The sequence below is a fragment of the Aethalodelphis obliquidens genome, unplaced genomic scaffold (assembly GCF_003676395.1).
Source record: "Aethalodelphis obliquidens isolate GAN/ISIS:26980383/991018 unplaced genomic scaffold, ASM367639v1 scaffold62, whole genome shotgun sequence".
Taxonomy (NCBI): domain Eukaryota; kingdom Metazoa; phylum Chordata; class Mammalia; order Artiodactyla; family Delphinidae; genus Aethalodelphis; species Aethalodelphis obliquidens.
In genome coordinates, this window is record NW_020838006.1 from 1,136,744 (window position 1) to 1,155,473 (window position 18,730).

Below are 18,730 nucleotides of genomic sequence, written 5' to 3' on the forward strand. Positions count from 1 at the left end.
GCGTATAAGTGGACCCTCACAGTTCAAACCCGTATTGTTCAAGGGTCAACTGTATTGGTTTGAGACTTTAAATATGAGCATTTATTGCTATAAATTTCCCTGTAAGCACTGCTTCAGCTTTGTCTTACAAATTTTGATATGTTATGCTTTCATTTTTATTCAGGTCAGTGTATTCTTTTACTTCCTCTTTCAACTTATGAATTATTTAGAAGTGTGTCATTTAATTTCCAGGTGTCAGGAGGTTTTCCTGCTATCTTTCTGTTACTACTGTCTGGTTAACTCCATTCCACTTGATTTATCTGTATGGTTTCTGAATTTATTTCTTAGTTTTTTTAAGTGGTTGTTCTAAAGATTACATTATGCATACATAGCTTATCACAGTCTACTAGCATCAACATTTTATCTTTCAAATAAAATGTAGATATCTTACTACCACCGAAGTTGCTTTATCCTCTTTCCTTTATCCGGAAGTCATCTTTAATATTATCTCTATATACATTGAGAATGCTATAATTTTTGCTTCTGTCAAAAATAATTTTTAAAATTCAAGAAAAGAATAGTTTATTACATTTATTCTTTGTGTTGTCCTTTCTTCATTCCTGTTGTTCTGAGTTTCCTTTTGTTAATATTTCCTTCCTGTCTGAATAACTTCCTCTAGCCATTCTTTTACAACAGGTCTGCTGGCAAGAAATTACCTTAGCTTCCTTTCCTCTGAGTTATCTTTATTCTGTCTTCAATCCTGAAAAACATTTTTTCTGGTTATAGAATTTTTGATTGACAGGTCTTTTCTTTTAGTACTCAAAAATACTGTGACACTTCCTTCTGGCCTCTGGTTTCTGAAGAGAAAGCCTTTGTCTTTTGAATTTTTGTTCTGCTATATTTCTCTCTGATGCCTTGAAGATTTTTTTTTTGAATTTTATTTTTTTATACAGCAGTTTCTTATTAGTCATCAATTTTATACACATCAGTGTATAAATGTCAGTCCCAATCGTCCAATTCAGCACACCACCATCCCCTCCCCACCGTGGCTTTCCTCCCTTGGTGTCCATACCTTTGTTCTCTACATCTGTGTCTCAACTTCTGCCCTGCACCTTGAAGATTTTTCTTTCTCATTTTCTGAAGTATGATTATGATTTGTCTGGGTGTGTATTTCTTTAGGTTTTTAACTGTTTTCTTGAATTAATAGGTTTTTGTCTTTTGACTAGTTCGTAAAAGTGTCAGTCATTTCTTCAAATATTTTTTCAGCCCTGCATTCTTTTTACCTCTTTTTCTGAGACTGTGGTAAAATCAATGTTAGATCTTTTCTTCTTGTCTTGCAGGTTCCTGAGCCCCAGTTCATTTTTTAAAAAGCCATTTTCTATTTTATAGATTGGAAGGTTATTATTGAATTATTTTCTAGTTCTCTGACTTTTTATTATGTCATTTCCATTTGATTTTTGTATATTAATCTTGTATCTGGAAGCCTTGCTGAACTCATATACTAGTTCTAGTAACTTTTTGTAGATTCTATTGGATTTTCTATATAGACAATTATATGATCTTTGAGTAACTATGGTTTTATTTTTTACTTTTCAATCTGGAAGCCTTTTATTTTTCTTGCCTTATTGCACTGGCTAGAACATCCAGTATAATGCTGAATAGAAATGGTAAGAGCAGACTTCTTTATCTTTTGTTCCCTGTTTTAGGAGGAAAACATTCAGTGTTTCACCATTAAATATGATATCAGCAGTGGGTTTTTTTTTTAGATGCCGTTTATCCTGTTGAGGAAGTTTCCTTCTGTTCCTACTTTACTGAGGGTTTTAATTAGGAATGGATATTAGGTTTTTGTCAAATGTATTTTCTGTGGCTTGTTGTCATAACCACGTGTCTTACCTTCTTTAGTTTTTTAATATGATGAATTACATTTCTTGACTTTTGAATATTAAGTGAAGCTTGCAATCCTGGGATAGACCCCACCTAGTCATGAGGTATTATCCTTTTTTGTATTGCTGGATTCAATTTGCTCATCTTTTGTAAAGAGTTTTACATCTGTATTCATGATGGGATATTGGACCGTAGTTTTCTTTTCTTGTAATGTCTTATCAGGTTTTGGTATCAGGGTAATGCTGGCTTCAGAGCAGTTTTCTGAAAGAGTTCGTATGGAATTGATATTATTTCTTTCTTAAATGTTTGGCCACATTCACCAGTGAGGCTCTCTGGGTCTGGAATTTTTTTGTGAGAAAGCTTTTAACTACAGATTCAATTTTCTTAATAGATACAGGGCTCTGCTGGTTATATGTCCTTTTGAGTTAGGTTTGGTTATTTGTGTTTTTCAAGGAATTTGTCCACTTCATCTTCGTTGTCAAATTTATTGACCTACATTTAAAGATCACTTAAATACATTATTATTATATAAAAATGTGTATCATTTCTGATCTTTGTGACCTCCCTTTTTTACTGGCAAGGTGGTTTATCAGTTTTAATAATGTTTTCAAAGAACCAGTTTTGGTTTCATTGCTTTTCTTTATCATTTTGCTTGTTTATTTTGGTTTCTATTTCATTGATTTATGCTTAGGTTTTATTATTTCTTTCCTTTGCTTTGTGTTTCTTTATTCTTTTTCTAATTTCTCAAGGTGGAAGATTAAGTCATTGATTTAAGACTATCCGTTTTTTCCAATGTAAACTTTTAGTGCTATAAATTTTTCTATCAGTACTGTTTTAGCTGCCTCACACAAATTTTGATATATTTTCTTTCATTTCAAAATACTTTCTAATTTCCCTTTTCATTTCTTCCTAGACCCATGGGTTATTTTAAAGTGTGTTATTTAGTGTCCAAATGTTTGAAGATTATCAAGAGATCCTTTTGTTACTGATTTCTACTTTAAATACACCGGTGTCAGGGAACATACTTTGTATGATTTGAATTCTTTTACACTTATTAAGATTTGTTTCCTAGCCCAGACTATAGTTTATCTTGGTAAATATTCAGCTGCTATTGAGTGGAGTATTCTATAAATGTTAGGTCAAGTTAGTTGATGATGTTGTTCAAGTACTCTACAGTTTTAACATGTAAATTTAAATGTATGTTTTCTAATATGCCTTATATATTTATACTTGTACATCATGGATTCATTTTATTTGATCAGAATACATTCTCTATTACTTCTTGTGGCAGATTTTATTTTACAAAGAAGGTTACAACAGTATCTTCCCTCTCTCAGGCTCTGTGTGATGTGGCCCTCCCTCCACTGGAGTGTAGGCTGAGCCCAGTGACTTGAAATCAACATATAAGGTAGCAGGAACAAGGCTGCATGGCTTCCACAACAGGCTCAGAAAAGGCCACCTACCCACTGTACCCTGTGTAGGTGATTTGGCCTTTCCAGTCCACACATCAGATAAATATGTGAAGAAAGAAGTCTTCTTGGCAGTAAATCCTCCAGCCCCAGCTTTTGTGGCTATTGAAGTCAGGGCCTGTGGCTGGAGTCTTCCCAGATGAGCCCCAGACACAGAAGCAGAGAAGAGTCACTTCTGCTCTACCTGCCTGAACTCCTGCCCATGGGCTCCCTGTGCATACAGAAGGATTCTTGTTTTCCATCACCACATTGGATTAGTGGCTTGGTTTGTCACACTATGATAAAGATCATTTCTTTTTTGGTGGGGTTGAAAGAGAGAAACTTTTCAGTTCTTACATATCTGAAAATATCTTTAATTTCACTCTTAATTGGCTCTGGAATTCTTGGATATAAAGTAATTCTTTCTGAGAACTTTGATGTTATTTCATCATTATCTTCTTGCATCCACATCTTGCCTGTGAAACACGATGTAAATCTGGTCCTGTTCCTCTGTGTGGTGATTTTTTTTTTCCCTTTAGAAGCTTTTAGGATTTTTGAGCTTCAGATATTTCATCAAAGTGCATTTAGGTGACCTATGATTTGTTTCTTTCTGAGAACTCATGTCTTTTTATTTGCTTCAGTATATTATATTTATTTGAAAATCTTATTTTCTTTACTCTTTTCACCCTCTTAGGAGTTGTTTACTTCTTGATTAATTACAGTTGGGTTCTCCTTTTCACTGTGTTGTCCTTCAACAAATTTAGGTGATTCTTGGCTGTTTGGTTGTTGCTGATTTTGTTTGCTTTTTGAGATGCCCTCTTACCCTCTCTACAAATACTGTATCACTTCATAGCTGCATCCAGAGGATGTTGGGAACCAGGAAAAGTTTAGGGGTTCCTGGTCTTAAGTGTCACTAGATAGATACTGAGAGACTTTCTGATCTTATGGAGATAAGTGCCTGTATTTACTTATTTTACCTGTGGTCTGAAGGCAGCAGAAGAGTGACCTCCTTTGGCTCCTGCTGTGGTATTTTGACCACTAATGCTTTGGTTTCCTCTAGGGATGTTTCCTTCTCCCCGTTTCTGCTGCTTCAGAGCGTGGAGCATGCTTCCTACCTTTTTTTTTTTTTTTCTTTTATGCGTTACGCGGGCCTCTCACTGCTGTGGCCTCTCCTGTTGCGGAGCACAGGCTCCGGACGCGCAGGCTTAGCGGCCATGGCTCACGGGCCCAGCCACTCCGTGGCATGTGGGATCTTCCCGGACCGGGGCACGAACCCGTGTCCCCTGCATCGGCAGGCGGACTCTCAAGCATTGCGCCGTCAGGGAAGCCCGCTTCCTACTTTTGGTATCAGTTTTTTCCTGGGAAAAAACTCTGGGGATAAGATTGCCTCCTTTAATCTGATCTCATCTGCCTTTTGCCTTTCAGAATTCCTGATCATTTGGAGGATACTTACCCCTTTGGATTTCAGGGTTCTCTAGGAATTTGAGGAGCAGGTGGGAGTTTGGAGCAGGTGCTTCGGCTGCTGTGTTAGTCTAACTGAGGTAGTTCTATTTAAAGTGCACAGAAACCTCCTGTAGTTTGTTTTTCTATGCACACGAGTTCCACTTTTTCTTCTTCTGCCAGCTCTTTCTTAAGCTACCCTTGTTACTGGGTGGAGAAACTACTCACATGTCTCTTAATCTTGGATCTCTTCATCTATCCTTGGATCTCAGTACTGTATTGCTAAAAATCCTCTTTTTGTGGATTATATGAATTAAAAAATTATAACACTTTATGACTTTAATTTTGCCAAGACTACATGGAATGTGTTATCAAATAAAAGTGTTGCAACATAGTTTGCAGAATGTTTTAGAAAGATGTTGCCTACACCCTCACATTTTTTCTTTCATATATAAAACAATATTTAGAATGATTTTCAGCGACTAAAGAGTCACAATTTCATGAGGTCATAGAAGAGTCACTTTTTAATATGTTTGCCTAGGCTTTTATTTTAAGTAGACCAGAGTGCTTATTTTTCCCCTAAACTGGTGATTTACCTGAGACTTTACTATATTAAAGGAAGATCTTTTTTTTTTTTTTCAGAGCAGCATCTCAGACATGTCGAAAAAGATGTTTTGATCTCCAAAATAATGAGAGAAAAGGCCCGAGAGAGATGTTCTGAACAAGTTCAAGGTAAGATTCAAATATTCATATGAAGATCAAATACGTTTTTTATAACATGATCTGAATTTAATCCTTAGCCTTGGAATCAAGTAGTCAATGAATTAATATGTATGAATTGCTTCTTACCCTTTCACTCAGATACCAGTATTTCAGCTTTCAGAACTTCCAGGCAGTGTTCAATTCATTTGCAATTTAAAAATATTCTCCCAGATTCCTAGTAAAAAGCATTTTTTCCTAGATGTACAGTTATATAGAGAGAAAAACTTGTATTCATATTTTGGAGAAACAAGTTATTCTGGTGATTCTGATAGGGAAAGAAGAAACATCAAATGTAATGTGTGCCTGTTTTTCCTCTATCAACATATTCATATAGGAATATAGTCTAAGATGATTTTCTTTGGCGTTGTTGTCTATTATTGAATTGTTAATGGAATTTCAGTAGTACTTACAAGTCTTTTAAAAAACTTTTCTATATTCTACATTTCTGAGCAGAAGATATTTCTGTAAATGCATGCACTAGACACCCACATATGCATGTATTCTGTGAAAAATGTTTTAATATAAAATATGCCTGTATTCTATAAATCTAGAGATATGTTGATTAATATGTAATATTATAGTGAAAAATACAAAGGCGTAGAAGATGAAAAATGAGGCCATAAATGGTGGGTAATTAGAAAAGCAGATAGCAGTATTATTGTAGAAATGTTTTTTTAATAAAAATCTTCCTCTTGGGGGCTTCCCTGGTGGCACAGTGGTTGAGAATCTGCCTGCTAATGCAGGGGACACGGGTTCGAGCCCTGGTCTGGGAAGATCCCACATGCCGCGGAGCAACTAGGCCCGTGAGCCACAACTACTGAGCCTGCGCATCTGGAGCCTGTGCTCCGCAACAAGAGAGGCCGCGATAGTGAGAGGCCCGCGCATCGCGATGAAGAGTGGCCCCCGCTTGCCACAACTAGAGAAAGCCCTCGCACAGAAATGAAGACTCAACACAGCCAAAAATAAATAAGTAAATAAATAAATTAAAAAAAAAATCTTCCTCTTGGAATGTCCATGGCAAAGAAACAGTGGTAAAATTGTACTGACGTGGACTGTTTTCCCAGCATCCCTTGTAGCCTTCGTTGAGGGACCACAGTAATGCTTAGTGGGGCTGATGGGCTGCAGTGCCCGGCAAGTTTCTCTGCGGGAAGCCAGGCTGTGTCAGCTGTAGTTTGGGGACTGTGTCAATAACATTTGGGTGCTAGGCACATTTCTGTCCCTTAGATGCTATCTCCTTAGAGAATGACCTCTGGGACTGATGGACAAAGGCAATAAAAGAATAGTTCCTCAGAATTGACATTGTGTGATGGTCATTTCTTTTTCTTAAATGATTTATCATGAGCTATTCCCATTTTAAATCCACCTATAAATCAGGTTTGAATTAAATCCATCTGTAAATAAATTTATTAACAAGTTATCAGTAATTTATTAGTATCATTTGATGGTCTTGGTTTCATTATGAATTAGTTGTATAATCAGAGCACCTTCCTTTCCCCCACCCCCAGATGGCAGGAGAAGTTACTCCGTTGGCACCTGCGGGTAGGGTTCAGTGCACACCTGGCGTCAGCGGGTGTCATGCTGATGGTCTCAAGAGGTAACCCTCCACCTGCCTCATAGGACTTTAAAAAAATATCCTGATTCAGGTGAGGGAGGATAAAACTTAAAAATGGATAATAAAATTATAGGGTTTTGTAACATGTTATTCTGATATCTAGAATGAAAGAAAGCTAGATAACTCAATTACAGATTTCTTACATGATTCAGATGAAAATGTGAAATGGTCGAGTTTGGGTTTCAGAACTACCTTTGCTTTGCTCTTAGGCAATGAAACTTTGGTCTTTGAAATGAAAGAAATAGAGTATAACTTTAAAATATTTGTGTTACACACCTATTACTTTGTAATGGTACAGAAAAGAAAATGTTTAGTTTTTGCTTCTTTATCAAAACTTAAGTTGCTGAGGATGTTGATCTTTTTTTTTTTTAACCATATTTAAAATCTTCTGAAGACTGAAAGCATCTTAAAATTTGAGATCCATTTGAGTTATTTCAATGCATTTGTCCCTACTAGAACACGTTATAACAAATGATCTTTGAGTATTTGAATTTTTATAGATATCATATATCGATTTTTTGTCAGGCCATATGGTCCAAAACAGTGTTTTAGAATCTAAAATTGATTATTTTATAAAAGAATGATCTTCCTGTTTAACCATGTGAACTAGGAGAGAACATAAACTGGCATTGCTCAAGTGGGAGCAGAACAGCTACGTTTAAACTGAACAATAAGACGGAATTTAGAATCAGAACACTTCCATTGTGGTTTATTTACTGTTTATAGCCTTTGTTTTATTAAATAATTACAGGATTTTACATAAAAGCATTATGCATCCTAATTGTACAGTTCTTGAGTAAAGATATAGGAATTCTAATAAGTGATCTGATTTTCTGTTAAATTCCTGAAACATGATTATGTAGGAAAGCTTTTCTGTTTGATTTTATTTTATTTTTTCATGTCATTTCAACCTGGCTGATCATAAGAATTGGGTCAGGCTGCCAGCAACTTAGGTTTGTGAAGGGAATGGAACAGCTTTTCCAGTGACAAAGAGAAATGAAATCACTTTCAATGAAAAAAAGGATGCCTCATTATAGTCACCAACAGCAGTTATTGACAGCTACACTTCCTATTAACAAGGAGCATTTAACTAAGAGTTTGGCTGTTGGATCTTTGGACTTGATCTAATTTGCTAGCATTAATTAGTTTCTTTTGAGCACAGACACTTGGTGCTCACAGCTATAGATTTGGAGGGCTAATTAGGATAGAAAATTGAACAGAATGGGGTAAGGCATTAACCTTCAGCCATTACCAGCTGGGACACTGATAAAGACCACAGCATCCAAATGCTCCCTATTGATGTGAGAGTACCCTAATGAATATCAATTTCAGCCAGGTTGCTATATTCTTACTAGTTCTCTCTTCATTATAAGTTTTAACCAGCTTCCCTGATCCCTTCATTATCTATATGTACACTATTGGGTTTTTACTCTACACTGATTTAGTCTGCATTGCACATTTCACCTTATGTTTAAACACACTTAAAATTTGTCTTAAGTAGTGGATAATGTTTAGAATGTTTCATTGTTATAGCCCCTGATACTTCTAAAATTTAACTTTTATCTATAATTACAAGATTCTAATTCTACAGTTAATTTTTATGAAGTCATGGTAACCTTGCCATTTCCATATAATGAAAATTATAACCTGAAACAAGAAAGTCTCAGCTTTTGGGTGACAGTTAAGCAGTGTTTGTAGTAAACTGGTGTCAACTTGAGAATCTTTGTCTTTATAAAATAGATTTTTTTTGTTTCCTTTTGAAGAGAAAAAGAATGCTCATCACTTTTTCCTTTATAACTTAGTTTTGATTTGATGAATAAAGATGGCTTGACTTGGGGATTAGATACAGAATTGAGAATCTGGATCTCACTACTACATAAACTTTCACAAGATTGTAAACTCTGTTGGTAAAGCATACATCAAAAGAAAGGCAGTTGAACAATGGATTTAAATAGAAAACTTCATAATGTTCTTCTTTTGCCAGTGGTATTAGTGGCAGTGAGTAGAGCCACTAAAATAAACGACCAAAGTAACACAATGAATGCTGAATACACTGGGAATGGTACAGAAGAAAAATTCTAGAATGGCCACCACCTCCCAAAAGCCAAAACAGAAGTCCCCTTCCATCAAGTGTGATGGTGGAATCATTGCTTTTTCTTGAATCGGGGACTTACCAATGTGTAGTGTTTTAGGAGGATGGTTTGATGACCTCTGGAGGCTACTTCCCGCTCTGTGACTTTTCCCATGTGTTTGACTCTTCACTAATTTCATGATTTATATTTTCTATGTTAGTAATATTTTTAAAAATATTGTTTGTTCATACATAATGGTAAAGTATGCATTCTAGTGCTATAAATTTTTTTTTCTGGAAATAGAGACTTCATAAGAAAAAGAGTCACCGAATTGCTGTGTTTTGTAAAAATTCATTGTATTTCTTTGCTTTTTTGAAATGCATAATTGGCATTTGATATAACATCTCTATGCTGAGGAAAGAAGTTTGCCTTAAAAATAGTAAGAACCTTTTTTTCTTTTTGTTATGACAGATCAAGACCAGAAAAGTACTTTGACATCAGGGGTGGCCTGGAACTTTCTTTAACCTGGATATATTCTCCAACTCATTCCTTTCATCCCTTGGGCCTTCTTTTATCATATTTCAATGTTTCTTTTGTATCATTGTTTTCTGTGGCAGTCTTTTTGATCTACTGGCCAATAGGTAGGATTGGTTCTAAAGGAATTGTATAAAGTATAAGGAAGCATGGATTGTTTATTTGACACATCACAGAACTGTCGTTAAATAACACAGAAGCTTGATAAAATGCCTGCCGTCTTTATCAGTCACACACAACTGAAATATGTTATATTTTGCTAAATTCCAAAGATGGATGAATTAACACAAAAAGAAATTCAAATTAAGAATGCTTAGGATATTCTTTTTTTTTTTTTTTGCGGTTCGCAGGCCTCTCACTGTTGTGGCCTCTCCCGTTGCGGAGCACAGGCTCTGGATGCGCAGGCTCAGCGGCCATGGCTCACGGGCCCAGCCACTCCGCAGCATGTGGAATCTTCCTGGACCAGGGCACGAACCCGTGTCCCCTGCATCGGCAGGCGGACTCTCAACCACTGCGCCACCGGGGAAGCCCCAGGATCTTCTTTAGGATATTTGCAGGCAGAGAACTATCAAGACATCATTAAAACAAATTGGAGGGCTGCAGACTGTAAATGGTCAAAGTAATCAATCTTCTATCCAACTCTGTTACTTGAACCTGCCCAGAGCTTTTCATTTGTTGTTTGAATTGTACGTGTATTATCACATGTATTTTTGCCATTTAACCGGTTCACCAATGTTAAGTTACACTGATGTAGAGATTCAACACATCTTTAGACTGGTTTGGATATGTTAGGAGGATAATATATAAAATCACAAAATATGAGTATCTTTTATGTATAAGAGTATGTTATATATTCTAAGAAATATAAAGAGATTTAAGGCACAAGTCCTCTTCTTTGGACCTACACTGGTCTGTGTCAGGGTCCACAAGACCACCCCTGAGTTCGGTGATTTCCTACAAAGACTCATAGTACTAAGCATATAGTCATACTGATGGCTAAGATTTATTAGAGCAAAACCAGCAAAGGGAAGAGGCACATGGGACGAAGTCCAGAGGAAACCAGGTGCGAGCTTCCTAGAGTTCTCTCCTGGTAGAGCCACTCAGCGTGAGTTTAATTCCACCATGGTTGAATTGTGACAACGTGTGAAATGTCTCCGGGGGAACTTGTTAGAGACTCGGTCCTCAGACTTTTAACTGGGAGTCAGTCAATGTGGCAGCCTCTGCATAATATGTACCAAAATTCCAGACTCCCAGAAGGAAAGCATGTGTTGAACTCAAACCACGTGGTTTACCCAGACAGTTTAGGCGCAGTGAGCAGCTCTCATCAATTAGGGAATGGTGGGAATGCTTCCCAAATCCAGGTTCTGACACCAGCTAAGGGCCAGCCTTGTAAGCAGGCCTGTCTAAGGAGAGCGGTGTCAGGCCTGCCATGGTAACTCTTTTCTGCACATGGACACAGTAAAAGTTATTATGTATTTAATAACTTTATAATACTTAATTAAATAATTGTGTTCAGTCAAAGTTGTTATGTATGTCTGTTGGGCTGATGTCATGCCAGTGGCATCACGAATAATAGACCTCTGTCAGTCACAAGTACAGCTGAATGATTTTTAAAACTGAACAAAGTATATGATATGGTCATTGCTCATTGACTTAGTAGTTCTCAGTTACATTTATTAATTCACACTTCTGTTGTAGGACTTAATGATTGTCTTGACTTATTGGTATTGTTTCTGAATAATGGCAATTTTGTAATAAAATTATCTGTAATTGGACATTAGTACTCCTCTTGAATAAAATGGCTAGTTCTTCTTTCACAAAGAAAGGTGCAGTATGTTTTAGTTTTAGAAGTTAAGTTAAATTTTTTTTTGAATTTTATTTATTTTTTTTATACAGCAGGTTCTTATTTGTTATCCATTTTATACATATTAGTGTATATATGTCAATCCCAATTTCCCAGTTCATCACCCACCCACCCCACTTTCAGCTAAATCTTTAATTGACTAAATTAGCAGGGAATATTGTCAGAGCAGATGAATCTAGTGTTTTTAACAACTGATTTATGCAACTCATCTCTGAAGGTACAAGAGTGAAAAGTCTACATTTGAACACAAAACCAAAAAATTACATGGCTTGAAACTTAGAAGTATTTGTTAAAATGAGTAAATATTATTAATAAAAATGTGAGTTATAACTTCTATCAGTATTAACAAGTTTGTATTATTTTCCTAGTTTCCTAGCTATTCGACTTTCAATTATTTTGCTACTGTAATAGACTTAAATCCTTTCATCTTATGAGCAATTAATCCAAAACTAAGTGTCATCTTTAAACAGTACCATGCCCTTGTATGTAAAATCTGAGTACGAGATCACACTTCATTTAAGCTATCTGATGATCCTTGAGTTGTGATTGGGATTCTAATCAGAGTCTGTAACTGGTAAACTTCTTGCAAATACACACAAATAGTTATATTTTTACTAAATACATTCTTAGAGAAATCTTGTATGTCTGCGGAAAATAAAGGGGAAGTTTGGTTTGTACAGAACCCTGGAATGCACTAGATTGGTAGGTTTAGAACTATTTAAAAAATAATCAGTTCTTTTTGGGATGGGGCTAGAATTTGTTTCAAACTGTAATGTCTAAAACAGATAAAAGCAGTATTTTTGTGTGTATTATTACAAGTTACTGATTTTGTTACATTTACAGAGTCAGTACATGAAAACAATTATTTTCAGGAAGCAAATTTGAAATCAGATGTTATAACAGTTGTTGCCTAGTATGTATCTCCCAGTTAATTTTTGTGGTTCAGTTTTTTGAGGGATGCAAAATATAGAGTAAATCCTAAATCACATAAGGAAGTAGTTCTAAATAGTAATGATTTCTTATGATTTACTCAGATTTTCAGAGTATTGTTCAATTAAATAGATATAATAGAAAAATTTTGTTCTGAGGCCCATAAGTTTTTCTGGCATCATATTTTACTATATTGGCTGTCTCCAAAGTGTTAGCATTTGATAATACTATTTGCATATGTTTTAGTGTTGGTCAATTATTACATGACTAAAAATATATTTTTATAAAGCCAAAACGGAATTTTCAGATTCTCTTAGGCACTTGAATGGACCCTTAGGGTTATATGGAATGTGGTCATTCAAAAACATTTACTGAGTATTTCCCACTTAGTAGTCACCATTATATGAACAGTAAATAAAACAGACAAAGACATTTGCCATGATAGCCCTTAGGTTTCAGGGAAGGAGGGAGATAAATATTGTAAGTAAATATAAGTGACCTGGAGAATAATAAAGTTGGGTAAGGCAGTGGGGAGGGTGCTGGTGTTAGAAGGGGCTGCAGTTTTTTGTTTGTTGTTTTTTGTGGTACGCGAGCCTCTCACTGTTGTGGCCTCTCCCGCTGCGGAGCACAGGCTCCGGACGCGTAGGCTCAGCGGCCGTGGCTCACGGGCCCAGCCTCTCCGCGGCATGTGGGATCTTCCCGGACCGGGGCACGAACCTGCGTCCCCTGCATCGGCAGGCGGACTCTCAACCACTGCGCCACCAGGGAATCCCCGGGGCTGCGGTTTTTAGTAGGTGGTCAGCATGGGTCTCACTAAGATGGTGACATTTGAACAGAATTCTTGTAGGAGGTGAAGGAGTGAGATGTGCAGTATCTCTGGGAGGAATGATGTGAACAGGAGTAGCACGTGAAAAGATGCTGAGGCACTGGATGCGGCTGGCATGTTTGAGGAGCACCAGAAAGGTCCCTGTGGTTAGGGTGGGATGAGTGAGGAGGAGAGCGGGAAGTGAGTGTTCAGGAGGGTGACAGTGGATAGAATCAGGGTCTTGTGGGCACTGAGGAGCCAACTGAAAGGTAGTAATGGCTTAGAGCAGTGGAAGGAGACGGGGTCTGATCTGCAATGTGCTAGCATCACTCGCCACTGCGTTAAGAGTAGATGGGATGGGGCAAGGGCAGACCAGGGACGCCAGTTTAGGGATGTTACTGTGATGGTCCACCTGATAGAGGGTGGTGAAGTGGAGGGGTGGTAATGGTGGAGATGGTGAGACTGAGCACACCCAGGGTGTATTTTGAAGACAGAGTTAAGAGAGAAAAAGACGACTCCCTGTTTCTTGTCCTGAGCAAGTAATGGATGGAGTTGTGGTTAACAGAGACGGAGAAGGCTGTGTGTGGAGAAATTTTATTATTTTATTTTAGTTTTTGGCGATCGATAGATCAGGAGTCTAGTTCTGGACGTGAACTTTGAGGTGTCTGGTAGACGTCTAAGTTTGAAGCCACTGTATTGGACGGTAATAAAAATTTGTCATTGTTTTCAAGGGAAACAAAGGAAGCGAATGTTTATCCAATTGTGGTGGTTCTGGTATTTTTCTAATATTTTTGTGTAAGTGTCAATTCTCTTGGTGTGTGTTTGATGCACGTCAATTTGGACAGTGATAAAGACTGACATTTTTGTTCCTTGGTTTTAAGGTTCTACCTGGACCACTTTCATTCCAGAATTAATTCATGATTACATTGATTTGTTAATGCATCAAACTGTCCTTCAGTACTGCTGGCTGCAGTATCTGGTGCTGGGTACCTGGTCTCACACCACAGTGAAGAGGCTAAATTAGCCATTTGTGTCAAAATGATGCGTGGTCAAAGGCAGCAAATACCATTTCTCTGTGCCGACTCTGATGAGTTGGAAGTGGCTGCCCAGCACACCGGTGCTGTGTCAGACATGAGTGGTGGATTTGGTAGGTGATGATATGCTTTGTCTAGTACTTGTCCTTTTGGCCTACGTGCTAGTTTATTTGTAGTTAACTGCTTTTTAGTTACGGATCTTGTTTGCTGTGTATTATTTATCCCTGCCTTCACCTAGATTAAAAAGTTACTTTCTTCCAATAACTTAAGCAGTTTTTATTATTCACTTCGTTTTCTGGGAACACCTCTAATGCTGTTTTCTGTAACACTCTTTTTGGGGGCTGTAGCCCTAACATATATACACTGTAGACCATTCACTCATTAAAAATGTGGTCATACTCACATAGCATAATAATTTGAGGTACATGTTGAACTTAAATGTTTATTTTTATAATTTATAAAACGACAATGAGGTATCACCTCACACCGGTCGGAATGGCCATTATCAAAAAATCTACAAACAATAAATGCTGGAGAGGGTGTGGAGAGAAGGGAACCCTCTTGCACTGTTGGTGGGAATGTAAATTGATACAGCCACTATGGAGAACAGTATGGAGGTTCCTAGAAAAACTAAAACTAGAATTACCATATAACCCAGCAGTCCCACTACTGGTTACATACCCAGAGAAAACCATAATTCAAAAAGACACATGCACCCCAATGTTCATTGCAGCATTATTTATGATAGCCAGGTCATGGAAGCAACCTAAATGCCCATCGACAGATGAATGGATAAAGATGTGGTACATATATACAATGGAATATTACTCAGCTGTAAAAAGGAATGAAATTGGGTCATGTGTAGAGATGTGGATGGACGTAGAGACTGTCATACAGAGTGAAGTAAGTCAGAGAGAGAAAAACAAATATCGTATATTAACACGTACATGTGGAATCTAGAAAAATGGTACAGATGAACCTGTTTGTGAGGCAGAAGTAGAGAACAAACATATGGACACCAAGTGGGTAAGGGGGGGCAGGATGAATTGGGAGATTGGGATTGACATATATACACTAATATGTATAAAATAGATAACTAATAAGAACCTGCTGTATAACACAGGGAGCTCTACTCAGTGCTCTGTGGTAACCTAAATGGGAAGGAAATCTGAAAAAGAGGGGATATATGTATACATACAGCTGATTCACTTCGCTGTACAGTAGAAACTAACACAACATTGTGAAACAACTATACCCCAATTAAAAAAAAAACAGTACTTTTTGATGTTTAGTTTTTAGTGAAATTGAAAGTCTTCTTGATTTTTATTAACCTTGTTAATCATATGAAAAATACACTCAAAATATTATGTGGTAATTACTAGTTGATTTTATGAAGGATCATTAACAAATCTGAACACGTTCATAATGCTGAGTTTAAAAAAGCATGATATAAAATTGTATACCTAGTATTATACTGATTATAACAAAATGATAGATTCATATAGAAAAAAAATACATTCAAAATTTAATAATAAGGGGCTTCCCTGGTGGCGCAGTGGTTGAGAGTCCTCCTGCCGATGCAGAGGACACGGGATCGTGCCCTGATCCAGGAAGATCCCACATGCTGTGGAGCGGCTGGGCCCGTGAGCCATGGCCGCTGAGCCTGCGCGTCTGGAGCCTGTGCTCTGTGATGGGAGAAACCACAACAGTGAGAGGCCCGCGTACCGCAAAAAAAAAAAAAAAAAAAAATTAATACTTGGAAATGTGGGAAGGAAAAAGGTGGATCATAGGTTATTTGTTTTCCTATGTGTAGTTTTTTTTCATATTCTCCAAAATGAAAACATTATTATTTTTTTTTTAAAGGGATATGGGAGGAAGAGTGTGGATTATGGGTGATTTTTTTTATTTTTATAGATTGTTCTTCATAATGAACATATAAGAATCATGTTATATTTTATACAACAAAACTATAAATATAGAAAAAGTAAATTTTTCTGTATGTTATATTCTATAAACATAATAGAAAGATCACAAACTAGGAAAATATTTCTAACATATGTGACAAAGATTTGATATCCTTAGTATATAAATATTTACTATCTGTAAGGAATCAGTGAATATCCAGTTTAAAAAATGAGCAAAGGACACAAAGTTTCTTCCTGATAAATTACGTATTATTAAGTATATTATTAAACATGCTCTCACTTTCAGTGGGTTAATTGCAAACCACACCCAGTATTACTATATGTAACCTGTAAACTTGATATGATTTAAAAATTCATAATGGAGACTTTCTGCTTCTGACCTGGCCTACTAGCTCTTATCACACACATCCTTCTGTAGAAAAAAATATATTAAAGACAACTACCTGAAGGCATTGGAGGGTAAGCAAAAGCAGATGGAAATCAGAGGAGAGTCAAACATTGAAGGAAGGGAGTAGGACTGGGTGACTCTCTGCCCTGTAGGGTGGCTGAGACTCTGACCAAAACAAAAACAAAAACATGTTGGTCTTGATGGTTTGAAGAACCAAGCACAGGGTTTGGTGTAACTGCAGGCCCTGGCAAGTTTGTATTTATACATGGAGGGAAGGGGAAGAGCATAAATCCCAACAAGGATCAAGCCAGAGAAGAGGAGCATCAAATTCTGTGCATAAACCCTGGCTCAGTCCATGTATGTGGCACACGACAGGTAGCTTAGTTAAGGCTAAAAGAACTGAACCAAAATTTGAGCTGCTATCCACTATACATTGCCAGGGAGACAGGCTTCTGCATTTGAGTTCAGTAAAGAAAATTGACTGCCTAAGGGAAAAAGGAAAAAAAATTCTTGAGAAACAACAGAATCCAGACTTTTTACATGATATCATTCACAATATTCATGATCAATGCCAAATTATTCAGTGTACACAGAAACAGGAAAATATGACCCATTCTTAAAATAAAGTTATCAGAGGCTAACTTCAAGATTACTAAGATGTTGGAATTAGCAGGCAAGGATTTTATCTCAGACATTGTAATTGTTTAAGAATGTAAAGGAAAATATGATTGCAATGAATACAAAGACAAGAAATCTTAAGAGAATCTGAAACAATAAAAAAGACCCAAATCAAACTTCTAGAACTGAAAATATACAATATCTGGTGTAAAAACTTTAGAATAAAAATGGCAGAAGGAGTCATGAATCTAGAGATAGATCAATAGAAATAGTCAATCTAAAGAACAGAGAAAAAAAGATTGAAAATGAACAGAATTGCAGGGACCTGTAGGAAAATATCATAAAGATAGTAACCTTTACGTAATTGGAATTGCATACCTACCAGAATGGCTACCATGAAAACACTGATAGCATTCACTAAACATACACTTGCCTGCTGACCCGGCAACTCTACCCAGAAGAAATGAAACTGATGTTTCATTTCTGTACAATTAATACTTATAGTAGCTTATTCAAATAGCCAAAAATTAAAAATAACCTAGGTATCTTTCCAAAGGAGAAGGGATAGACTGTGGTATACTCATGCAGTGGATACTAGTCAGCAGTAAAATGGAATAAACTAGTGTTATAGTGTTAATAGCAGAGATGAATCTCAAAACTGTCTCTCTGGGTGGAATGTAAATATGAAAGAAATAGAGTACATACTTATAAAAAATATTATATTTTAGAACAGGCAACATTTACATGGTGCTCTAGAATAGGCTGCACTAATCCAAACGATGGTGGCACTGTTGGGGTGCTAGTGGGACAGGTAGTGATTGGAAAGGGACTTTAAAGGAACTTTCTGGAATGATTTTAATGTTCTGTATTTTGATTTGTGTTGCACAGGTGTATGCTTTTGTTGAGTGCTTATTTAAGATTTGTTTATTTCACTGTATATAAATGTCATCTAATAAGAAAAAGTAAATATAGAACTCTAATCATGTGCATAATAAAGTATTTGTGGGTAAGAAAACGTATATGATGTATAATGTTGATGAGGCTTTGGAGAAGCAGGTATTTACACTGCTGGCTTGGAATATAGATGAGCATGATGTCAGGAAAGGGGTTTGTGAGTATTTTAAATAATTAACAAAAATTCATAAATGTGGCTATTGCTTCACCTAGCAACTCTATTGGTAGGAATGTGTCGTAAGGAAATTATCAGAGATGTGACATAGCATTGTATATAATATAAAATATTGTCAAAAACTTAGATGTCAACAGAATCTGGTTTTAAAAATTATGGTACTAGAAATGATGATATACACAAATTTGTGATAATAATGATGCATTACTGATATGAGAGACTAGCATAATGTATCATTTTCACCCAGGGTTGTTGGTCTTCAGTGGTCAAATCCTTCCCTCTGCTTGTCTCTCTTTTATTGGAGCA

General features: G+C 36.6%; 1 protein-coding gene across 4 annotated transcripts in view; it reads left to right on the forward strand.

Moving 5' to 3' along the window:
* The window catches only part of CMC1 (C-X9-C motif containing 1), a 74,966-nt gene that overhangs the window by 16,168 nt on the left and 40,068 nt on the right, over positions 1-18,730 (forward strand). For 3 of the 4 annotated variants that reach the window (XM_027088359.1, XM_027088361.1, XM_027088360.1), the window contains exon 2: positions 5,394-5,483. In XM_027088359.1, coding sequence (XP_026944160.1) covers positions 5,394-5,483 — 90 coding nt within the window. The remainder of the gene's footprint in view (positions 1-5,393; positions 5,484-18,730) is intronic. The other variant, XM_027088362.1, reaches the window with a different exon arrangement.